Here is a 12,293-nt window from a genome sequence, read left to right as displayed (position 1 = left end):
TCTGTCATTTATAATCTTTTGTCACATACATAGTTCCTTGTCTATCACTTACTAATCCTAATAATGGAGTAATCAATTGTTCACTGGGAGATGATGGAGTTCCTTCCTATGAAGACACTTGTAGTTTCACATGTAACACTGGTTATGAGCTAACTAGTAGTGACACTAGGACCTGTCAGAGTGATGGGAGTTGGAGTGGTAGTGATGATGTGTGCCGAAGAGGTATATCTAAAATTATTGCTTTACATCTGTCATTTATAATCTTTTGTCACATACATAGTTCCTTGTCTATCACTTACTAATCCTAATAATGGAGTAATCAATTGTTCACTGGGAGATGATGGAGTTCCTTCCTATGAAGACACTTGTAGTTTCACATGTAACACTGGTTATGAGCTAACTAGTAGTGACACTAGGACCTGTCAGAGTGATGGGAGTTGGAGTGGTAGTGATGATGTGTGCCGAAGAGGTATATCTAAAATTATTGCTTTACATCTGTCATTTATAATCTTTTGTCACATACATAGTTCCTTGTCTATCACTTACTAATCCTAATAATGGAGTAATCAATTGTTCACTGGGAGATGATGGAGTTCCTTCCTATGAAGACACTTGTAGTTTCACATGTAACACTGGTTATGAGCTAACTAGTAGTGACACTAGGACCTGTCAGAGTGATGGGAGCTGGAGTGGTAGTGATGATGTGTGTAGAAGAGGTATGTACATAAATACATATCAAATAGGCAGAAATTTTCAAAAGGATGAATGTTTTGCAAATTTTTACAAGTATCTTCATGAAAATATATGCTTGAGATCATGTATAATATTTGTAGAATTTCATGAATAAGAAATTACACGCAAAACGTTTGTTACACATTTTCATGTGAACTGGAATATTTCACCTATACAGTGCATAAGCAAATGTAAAAGGTAGTGTGCATCGTTACAATAAGAAATTCTTTATACCTTAGTCATGATAGATAGTTTACTGCCAGCTATAATAAAACACTTCATGTGACAGTCTCCCTTGTTTGAACTATCTTTGTAGAAGCCATCAAACATGGAAAAATGCCTACACCTGCAGCTACATATACCGCTGCACATTTAATTCCTACTTCAGTGATATTCAGCCTGTCAATACAACCATTTATTATATATTTAATAGTGGAACCTTACCACATGACTGGAAAGTGCCCAAGTGACACCTATCCATAAGAAATGTGCTAGAAACCAAGTTAACAACTATCGTCCAGTCAGTCTTATATCCATCTTCAGCAAATTTATGGAATCTATAGTCGAAGATCACTTAATGAGTCATTTATTATCAAACAAGCTTACCAATTCGGATCTTACTAGGTAGATCGTGTACCACCCAATTACTTCACATCCTTGATTCCTTTACACAACATTTAAACAAAGGCCTTTCTAGTGCAGCGGTTAAGGCTCAAATATCAAGAGGAACGTTTAATTTGTGATAAAAGCATGAAACTTGGTAAAGATATAGAGTACAGCATACTGAATCAACATACTGAATCATTTCAGGATGGTTACCACCCAAATCTAATCTAATTTGGTGGATTATTAAACAATATACATCAATCAAAATGCTATTGAAAATGCAACATTATGGATACAATAACATTTACAAAACAAATTTGATACACATTACTTTGCATATTTTCTTGTCTGCTACAATGTCCTGCACATGCAGAAAGGGTTGTGTTGTACAGCAAAGGTTGGCTTGAAACCATTTGAATATTTCTTGGAAAGATTTTTTGCAGCTACAGTGAATAAGTTCATGACATGCTACACTAGCTTCAGGTAAATCTGTCCAATTAGAAACCAATCCATTTTCAGATTTTTTCCATCCCATTCTCTTGGGGAAGGAACTTCGTGTTGTAAATTCAGTGTTTGTCCTCATATACACTGTATATCCAGCTTGATAAACTGCCCTTTGAATATGTTGAACTAATGCTCCTTTTGTAGTAGGTCCAGGTCATCATAGCATTTAACAAGATTGTCCCACATTCTTATTACAAGCCTCAATACAAAAATGAACTTGTCACAGGTTTTTCAAGATATGACTGTCAAATTTGGATGAGCAGGTAGTAGTAAACAAGCTACAATTGTGCGGAAGCCGATTTTTAATACTCGCTTCCGCCTGGTAGTGGCGAATTTTAAATAAAAACCATTTCAAGTCTTATGGGTAGAATTAATGTAAGAACTAAAAACCTGATAAGAAAAGTAGCTCCTTACCATGGTAGATAAAATTAATCAGGTAAATAGTGTCTGAAAGCAAATCCAACCCCATAGCGCCAAGCGTGATGGAATAGTCCACTCAGCCGAAAGGCTAAACATGTAACTTGCGCTACACACATCCCAGAGAGTTCCTGTTTGTTGTAAAGGGTAGAGAACAAAATGCTTCATAGATTTTAGTTAGTGCAAGGCGCTTCATGCTGATAGCTTGCTTGTTTTTAGCCCTGTAAATTTCATGGTGAAGCCATATGTAAACTGTTCTGAGCCACCTTAATTCATGCTGCTCTAGCTCCAAGACATGGTCACACAAAAATTGCACTGCAAATTGTGAACACTGATGTTCTAGTTTTAGCAATTTCCCAGATGTACCGTCTTGGATTGACAGAGTTATGGTTGGAGTTTGGAGTTGGTAAAAATTACCATGATATATTTCTGTACACGTTATTGGGATGTGAAAAGGCATGTGCTTGATCTTTCTTCCACATATTATGTGACATTGCATCAGCATTTGCAAGCAGGGGGGAAATCTGCATGGGATATTCGGAATGAATTATCAGAAATTATCCTACCTTTTCAGCACTTTCTACTAGTGAATGTGCTCTGACTGATGAGATGCTTGAAAAGATAGAGCAATATGTTGTTTTGTTACACTCAAAAATATTTGAAGCTAAGCAAGTTAATGAAGCAAGGCAAAAACTCTTTGTCAAAGGAACAATGTCATTATGCTTACTGAACATAATTATATTCGTTTGACAATGACAGGAACTGGTGGTCAACCACAGGAATGATTATATTTAAGCTTCACCTACTATACTAATGTGATTGCTTGCATCAACCTCTACTTTCAAATCAGTGTTAGCACTGATTTGCTTTCAATTCAGTGTCAATAAATCAGTACTTGTTGACTCTGTCAAGGTGAGTGGTATAAATTACTCTTCTATGTGGTTAATGTCTATCAAACAGTATGGTAGTCAGTGTTGGGGGTAACACATTACATAATAATTATTACTTTTGTGGTAACAAAGTAATATAGTGAAATACGCTATAAAACAGGTAATATAACTCAAGTTACCTTACTTGCAAATGTAATGCATTACCTAAGTAATGAAGTAACTGTAACGAATCTAACATTTTGTAATATTATTGCTACAAGTAACAAAGTTACTAACTCGTTAGTAATCCACTAAGTAACGCCTAGCACAACGAAGTGATGAAGCCTACTGAATGAAGCTTATTCACCAGCTTCTTACTTATAGCCAAGATTTGCACATTGTCCAACAACACAATCATGTCACGTGATAAGGTGGTAGTTTCACACGTGACAGCTTAAGGCTGTGGAAACAAAGTAATATAATATGTAATATTTAAAGGTGGACCGATACCAATACCAGTATCGGTATCGATGCCGATACCAGTGGTATCGGTATCGGATCGGTAATACAAGGTACAGATACCACAGTAGACACTCACCATGTTTATTTAACCACCTCTAAGCTAAGTTTCCAGTAGCTAATAACTTAGTTGAGCTAATCAGTAACTTAGTTGAGCTAACAAAGTAGCGAAACAAAGCCTTTGCTACTCTTTTCCAAGTATTGCTGCAATTGCTTCGTGTGTATTCTAATGTATTAGAACACGTGAACCCTTTCATAAATGGTAGTGCAGTTGTTCCTCAAGAAATAAGTTTATGACTACTTGGCTTGCTTTTTCATGAAAAGGTTTGGTTAAAAGCTGTAACAAACATTGTACATTTATCGGCCGCCCACGCAATTAATTGCCTTATCAATAAGCTTACAAGAAAACTACCTCAAATCAAGAAATTAGTAATCTACCATGATGTTTATCATGTTTAGCTGTTATACAATGAATATTTTAAAACTTGATTGAACTGAGATCAATCAATTACTGTGATGTTTTAATAGCTAGCTATGTATCACAACAATGAAATTTCTATAATAAACTTGTCTAGGCTTCAATGTATAGTATCGGTATCGGCAAATAATTTCAGTACAAAAACTCGTATCGGAAATATCGGTAAAAAGTGGTATCGGTCCATCTCTAGTAATATTATTATAGTTACTTTATTGTATGGGTATTATGTAACTGTAACTAAATAGTTCAGTTGAAGTAATATGTAATACGTCACGAGTTACTTTCAAATTTAATTGCCCCAACACTGATGGTAGTACTGTTTAAGTAGGGATCACCCCAAAAATTTTGCTCACTGCCCAAAATTCTGCCTGTGAAAATCATCCTAAAGACATCTTATGCAACAAGAATCATCTTTACGGAATAGTATTAGTCTATACAATATATAATATAGTAGAGTGGCATAGTGCATAAATATGATCATTTTGTGCATTTTGTGAGAAAAGCATCTAACTTGGCACATAGACTGTGCTCCCAATTACATTTTTTGGATATAGTGCCAATGCATATTTGACCTTTGTGGCCTTTTTTACATTCATTGTTGTCTTAATATCTCCCTGAGGCATTATTTTACACCATTAAACATGGTTTCAAACTAAAGGTCTTGTTGAAAGAAACAACTCCATTTTTATTTGGAGTCAATAGGTAATTTCATTCCTAAGTTATGATCATTTGTATTAACCATGAAATTCTATAAGTTACCTGCTCATTGGCAATTTTCACCCCAACGGCAGATAAATTCAAAGAATTTTATGACTAGTAAAAATGATCATAACTTTCAAATGGAATAAGCTATTGTAAACAGAAGTCAAGTTATATTATATTATATTTGATTAATGTACAACCTCTATAATAGGAAAAATGTACATATTTTGATAAGAAAATAATATAGTCAGTTATAAAGATAACTGTTACAACTCTTTTTAAAATGTTCTAAGTTACTAGAAGTAACAACCTCCACCAGCAGATTGTTCCACGTGACAGTTGAAGGAAAAAAGGAATTGTGGTAAGCATTAATTCTGGTTGGCAATGTAACTAGTTTGAAGGGGTGCCCTCGAGTATGGTTAGTGTTGTATTCTAGGTTATGGTCTATAAGTACAGAATTGTTCAGTATCTTGTACATCATTATCACTTTTGCTTCATTTCTTCGTTGTTTGAGCGTTGGCAACCCTAGTCGTTCTATCATACTTGTGACCAATGAATATCTAGAAAAGTTATTCATTATAAATCTAACAGCTCTTCTTTGAACCATTTCTAGTTTCAGGATATTGAGTTCAGTAAAAGGAAACCATACTGGTGAGGCATACTCAAGAATAGGTCTTACCATTGTCTTATAGCATGCTTCTTTGACTGTTATTGGGCATGAACTTATGTTTCGCTGAAGAAAGCCTCTGATTGAGTTGGCTTTATTTGAGATATTAGTAGTGTGTTGATTCCAGGTGAGGTGCTGGTCTATAGTTACACCTAGATACGTGACATGAGGAACACACTGGATATCTGTGTTTTGGATGGTATACTGAGAGATGATGGGGTGCTTGTTTCTTAGATTAACATCTTTAATTTGGACAATGGTTTAACAATGTAAAATAATACTTCAGGGAGATTAAGACAAAAATGACAAATTTCAGTATAAAAATGGTTGCAAAGGTCAAGTATGTGATGGCATTATATCAGAAAATTACTGTCATTAGGAGTACAATTGATATGGAAAGTTTCATGCTTCTCTCACAAATGATGCAACTTTCACACTATGCTGCTCTACCAATACAGCACAAAACACTTACAGGTGGCTGGATATAGAACTTTTTTTAAATCACCGAAACTTGAACTTAAGTCTCACTGCCTGACTGCCTGACTTACTGACTGCCAGCTAGACCACAGTCACAAGGCTAGAGGCCAAATGAAGCAGTGCACGGCCACCATTTTACGTCACAATAACAAACTCCCAGTGGGATGTGCCTTTTGGGGTTCCGAAGAGTGTATAGGCCCTCTGCACTTTGTCTTTTCTTTAATCAGACTGCTTGTTAGTCTGGCGCTGCCGACCCTATTTAGACACCTATAAGTGCCCCAAAAAATAGGGTCTGGCTGTCTAGCATTCAGGACTTGTGCTTGGAATACATAATGACACTGTAGCTCGTGTAACAACCATATTAATACATCACAAATAGCAAAGAATTGAATCATGACAGTAATGCTTTGGGGAATTCAATGAGTTACTTTCTATGGGCAATTAATGTTTAGGCTGTGGAGGAAATATTACTACCTTCTGAGGGAAGCCGTCTAGTACAGACGAATGTTAAATGAAAAATTGTCCCTTGTTTATTCACCCTGACATAGAATTCATGCAGCTTTTGCTTTAACCTGTAGTCCCAGTTATTTCGCTTACATCGTGCAGCCACAATGTATTTAATTAGCAATACTGCAATTTGATTGGATGCACCAATTTTTGGTAATGGTGGCACAAGTCCTTAATGCTAGACAGACCAGACCCTATTTTTCGGGGTGCTTATAGATGCCTAAAACAGGGTCGGCGGTGCGCCTGACTAACTGCTTGTCTTCTTCTTCATCCAATGACACCATATCAAGGCGTTAATTTTCTGCATCGACACTTTCTTTCAGCAGCATATTTAGATACCACAGAATTATTTCAGAACTAGATTTCAGAAGTGCTTTAGTCCTGGCACTACTTTAAGAGGTATACTAGCTAGATATCTGCAACTTCGTGATTGGGATCCCGTTTGCAATAAGTGAACAGCCTCACCCATCAACCAAAGATCTAGGTGGACTAACAGCGACAGAGTACGGAGACCATACCTCTTAACAATCTACTTAACAGTAAACAAGATCCTCACCCCTTACTGGTCTAGCTAGCTGCACACCCCTTGGCTGACTCAAGATACTCTAATACACCATTCATGTGTGATATTATAATAGAATATATAGTCTCAAAAAGTAGTGAAACAAGAAATGAATGATGGTATAACAGCATAGCTTAGTGGGAAAGTCCCTATTTTGGCAAATTAGCTATTTTGTTCAATGCCAAAGTAGGGACTTCCCATCGAGCTATGCTGCAACACCATCATTCATCTCACTACTTTTTATTGCATAGATCCCTACTTCAATTTAAATTAACTTCTTTTTAAATACTGGTCTTTTCCATTTAATCAGAAATAATTAAAGTTCTTTTATTATCATTGTTATGCAAGAAAGCACACCAGTTCTTGGGAATTTGTTATGTTTATTAGTAACATAATCTTCTTGAACCATCTCTCTGAGCATACAAACCTGTTGTTTTAAGCTATTGAAAAAATTCCCATGCCTCTCAGCATCTACAAGTTAGGACCTGAAAAATGGTATCAAACTGTTGTCCACATATTCCCCAAAATTAAATGTCTTAGCTAATTTGGGTTTTCAGTAGCTGCTCATCAAGAATCCTTGTTGTCACCACTGGCAGGTAATCATTAGTATCGTTTGTACCCAATACCTCAAGACAAGAAAGAAGGTCAGATTTGGTACATCAGAGCCCTAACCACTGTACCACCGCTGCCAGCTGCTGGAACCCTAAATTTTAGACGTACTTAAATGCAAGATGATGATAATAGTTATCTAGCCTATATTAAATTGATGCTGAAGTAATTAAATGAAGCCTTACAAGGCTAATAGGACATTATGTTTGTGGCCGTGCATGAAAAAACATGGAAAACTGGTAGAACAAAGCGAAGCACTTCAAAATATTGAAAGAACTAGCACTATCAGACTGTCAGGCTACTATTGCTGATACAAGTAATGATATTCACATACTAACTTCATCACCTTGTCAAAACTCTGGTAACTTCACAGTGAACAACACCAGCTGTCATCACGTGAGTACTGCTTTACGGAGCACGCTCTGGCCAGTTACACTGTCTCACAATTCGTGAAATAACTCCATATTTATGTACCATAGACCCTCAAAATTTGGCAGAGGCACTGGTGAAGCGTTTCTTTACAGGGTTATGGAATGATTTTTCACAATTCGCTATTGACAGGCGTGATATCACATGTTGAAAAATGCGGGTTTGCATTTTAACCAGTTTCCATGTTGCTATCATTAAAAAGGATTCCATAGAGTTGTTCTACAAGGTGAGAAACCATAAGAGCCAAGGCGGCTTAGCGTTAGGTTGTTTTTGGGGTGACTTATTTTTAAAATTGGCTCATAAGTTCAGAGCTTAATAACCACGAAATTAAAGTGGGTGATTTCACAAAACTTGGCATGCTAAGCTACAACATTACAGGCTATCATAAGAACCCTTTAAATGTAGACTACATGGTTCACAAGCGGAGTTCTCCACCACCCTAAAATAGCTAATTAAGTGCGTGGGTTAATTTTTATCATTACAAATGGGCATTGTACGGCTTCGCATAATTACTTCAGCGCCACCTTAAAGAATATGGCTAAACCCAAACCCTACCTATTCTACCCTTCTTAGTTCTTAAGCTAAACAATGAAGGAGGTACAGGGTGATTTTCATGGAAAAAAATTCTAAATCTGATTCTCTTGACTGACACTCAATAAACAATTAACCTAGCAAAAGGTTAACATAGCAATTTTTCTAGAATACTACTGTTTCAAAGAGTGATTTTGAATCCTTTTATCGAGTTGGGTGTGAAATAAAACAAAGTTATTCCTCAGCAGAGTATCTGTAATAGCTAGTTAGCAGCTAATTACATATTCTGTCAGCAACAACAGCTTCATGTTGCTGTATGTAGCAGAAAAAATTGATTTCGCTGCATCTTCATTTTATTATATCTTTAGTGTCTAGCGTGAGTAGCTCACTACTGTATTCTATAAATGGATTGCCCAGCTCATTGAAAGAGGCTATTAGAGCGTGCAAAATCCATTTGGTAGTGAAGAGCGATGGTGCTAGTGCTTGATGGTACTTGATGGTGCTTGATCCATGAAAAGCAATGTACTTGATGGTGCTAGTAACAACTTTTCCATCATCCAAAAATTCCGGCTCAAATTCAGCTACTACTTGAGTAATTTCTGAACATCCATCTTCAAAGGGCAGCGGGATCATCTTCAAAGGGCAGCAGGGTCTTCTGTGAGTCCCACTACACTTCCATCTCGTTTAATGCATTTGTGTAGCTGTTCATGGTATTGATCAAGTACCATTCCAGAATAAGGATGCAATGACTGTTGCACAACAAACTTCCATTTTAAAACTCATCATGTATTAAAGGATGCATGGTTTTTAGTACCACCATATCTCAAATATGTACTGGTAGCCAGCATGCATAATGAACATGACCCAAAACGAAAAACCATATTACAAAGTATCAATGTAAAGATTAAAATTACCTTCACGTAGTGATCTAATGTACATATTCAGTAGTAACTCTAGCTGTAGAACAGTGCACCAGTAATAAAATCGAGGGTGGTCCTGAGTCTCCATACCATAAAGTTTAGTGGTGCCTCACTTTTTCAAATGTTGTGCAGTAATTCTGATATACAGTTTGCTGAAGAATGTGCAAGGAAGCTGCTTTGACTTGGTGAGTATAATGTGATTTGCTTTACATCAGAAGCAGATAGTATTGCTTCAGCCCTACCTGATGTAATACCATGCAGCCCCAACAAGAACACTAGACCAACTACCCTTCAAGCCATTTTTAATATGCTATCTCAATATGCAAGCTACCCAATCTAACAACAAAAGACTTCCCACTTAATTTTGGCCAAATCCACTGAATTTTTGTTTAGCTAAAGCATATAATGGTCGATCCATTGCAATCCATTGCAATGGCTGATACTTGCCCAGGATCCAAGTATTGGATTGCATTTTTGGTAACAACCATGCTATGCTGTATCATAACAATTTAATAAGCGCCGTCATAAAAGAGTAGCATAATAGCAATATTTGCTGCCTTTGTTAGTGCCATATCAAGATGCAATTTAGCATGAAAAGCTGCCCAAGATATACAGTTTTCCACTGCATAGTGATTCTTATCCAATATATCACCATCTTTTTTGAACCATTGTTGTTTTTTGTCTCTGGCTTCAGAAAGTAAATTACTGCAGGTTTAGTATAACTCTGAAGTTGTGGAACAATTGGATTTTATTTTGCAAAGTGGCAAGAGGAAATGCTAAGTAATTAGAGGGGATATGTCCTAACTTTATGGAGAAACAGTTGATTGGGTTTGGTTACATTCCTCTCCTGGATAGGCATCAGGTAAATGGTTTGATAGTGACATAGCTATGCCATGAAATGAATCACTTGCTGTTGTAGATGATAGTTTATGTTACCATAATATGGTCTTCAAGACACACTACTGTGTGTCATGCAGCCCAAGAAGCCAGTGCCACACCGTGAGTATATTGACAGGAAGTAAGAAAACACGATTTTCACACCTTTGTAGCTCCATGATCCCTCATCCGATTGGAACCAGTTTCACTGCAGAGGTACCTGCCATGTAGGCCACCCCACATGCCAAATTTGAAGGAAATCGCCCTAGCCGTTACCGCGATATAGGTGGCCAAAATTTCATTTTTATTTCTTTGTTTTTTTTTCTTTGTTTTTTTTTCTTTTTTCTTATTCTTCATCTTTTCACACACTTTTAAAAATTGCTATAAAGAAAATCTGGATTGTTCTAGAACATTCTATGTGTGTTCTATTGGATGATTTCAATGAAAGCAAAAATGTGCTCTCTAATGGAGCATTAGCACCATACTATTGTTGTATCACTTTGAGGCTCAGTCTAGTAGCTATTTCATCAAATTGGAGCCATTTTCATATTGATCAGTGGTATACCGTAAAGTCGGGTTGTTAAGCGCATGCGCTTATATTTTTTGGAGAAAACTTTTTGTAAAAATCATACTATCTGTTAGGCGCATACACCTAATAAATAATTATGGTGAGTATAACACGGAATCACTACGTTGTAATAGAGTAGTTAATAGTTTGTACCGGTCACCATGCCAGTATGTAAGGATATTTGACTCCATTTTCGGCTGAATCCCTTCGTGATGAACAAAATTATCACTGTCCAGATGGCTGATTTGCTGTATACATAGTGAAGCAAGACTTCAAGGGAGACGTAAGCACTTGAGGAGACATTAATTTTTCAGTACTTTCAGCTTTTCTTGCCGTTTCTTGCTGTGTGTAGCTCTATCGTCGCATTTTGCCATGTGCGCTTATCATCCATGGTTAATTACAAGAAATGTGTATGCGCTTAACAAATAATATGCGCTTAACAGATATATGCTCTTAACAACCCGACTCTACGGTATTGGTAGTATGAACTTAGTCTCGCTCCCAGATGGTCTGCAAGCAGACTAGTATTGACTGACTCGCGCCAATCATCGTCATCATAATCATCATAATAAGTGCTATGCTAGCAAAACTTGTGATACAATAGGCTGGAAATCATATCCCAGTAAAAAAGGTGCAGGGTTTGCTTTGTTTAAAGTTGCATCTTTTCCCATTTGCATGAAAAATCGAGATACTCTAATAGAACAGTCACTGCAACTAATATCCTACAATCATGCATACCTTCACTTTTATATATAAATCACTATAATGGAAATATAATACAACTTTATATTATGGCCATCATGCATGCATGAACAAAGAAATAATGTTTGTGGTAGCATGTGTCCGAGGACTCCCTTATCTAAATTGTTTGTTTTTTTTTCATCTTAATAATACTGATGGTTTTCTCTCTTTGTTGGTAGCTGTGAATGAGTAGGTAATTTTCTCTATCACTTGTATGATCATCATTGTTCCTGTAACAGTTGTGATCTATAGATAAGAAAAAATAGTAAGCCTCAAAGCCTTGATTTTGAAAATACAAAACAGAAGTGAAATCCACTCAAAAACAGTCAAGCTGTAAAAAGAGTGAGGCCTTCAAAAAAACCTGGGTGAAAAGTTTGCACAATCAAAGGTGGTGGCCAAGAAATGGCTGTAATGATGTTAATGCTAATCTAATCCAAAACAGCCAAGCTGTAAAAAAGAGTGCAGCCCTCAAAAAGGCTACGGTGAAAAAAGATGTGAAATCCAAGGTGGCGGCCAAGAAATGGCTTTGATGGTAGGTTAATGGTAACAATTTTAATAACAACAATTCAGGTGAATTTG

At 36.6% G+C, this 12,293-nt stretch overlaps 2 protein-coding genes across 2 annotated transcripts in view; both read left to right on the top strand.

The window, feature by feature from the left end:
* Positions 1 to 12,293, top strand: part of LOC136250971 (uncharacterized) — a 184,812-nt gene that overhangs the window by 43,798 nt on the left and 128,721 nt on the right. The gene's annotated exons all lie outside the window — the stretch shown is intronic.
* The window catches only part of LOC136250969 (sushi, von Willebrand factor type A, EGF and pentraxin domain-containing protein 1-like), a 105,994-nt gene that overhangs the window by 86,195 nt on the left and 7,506 nt on the right, over positions 1 to 12,293 (top strand). The window contains exons 6-8 of the mRNA XM_066043326.1: positions 34 to 222; positions 281 to 469; positions 528 to 716. Of these exons, the coding sequence (XP_065899398.1) occupies positions 34 to 222; positions 281 to 469; positions 528 to 716 (567 nt within the window). The remainder of the gene's footprint in view (positions 1 to 33; positions 223 to 280; positions 470 to 527; positions 717 to 12,293) is intronic.

This window comes from Dysidea avara, chromosome 3, assembly GCF_963678975.1.
Source record: "Dysidea avara chromosome 3, odDysAvar1.4, whole genome shotgun sequence".
Lineage (NCBI taxonomy): Eukaryota > Metazoa > Porifera > Demospongiae > Dictyoceratida > Dysideidae > Dysidea > Dysidea avara.
This window is presented reverse-complemented; position numbering and strand designations above follow the sequence as displayed.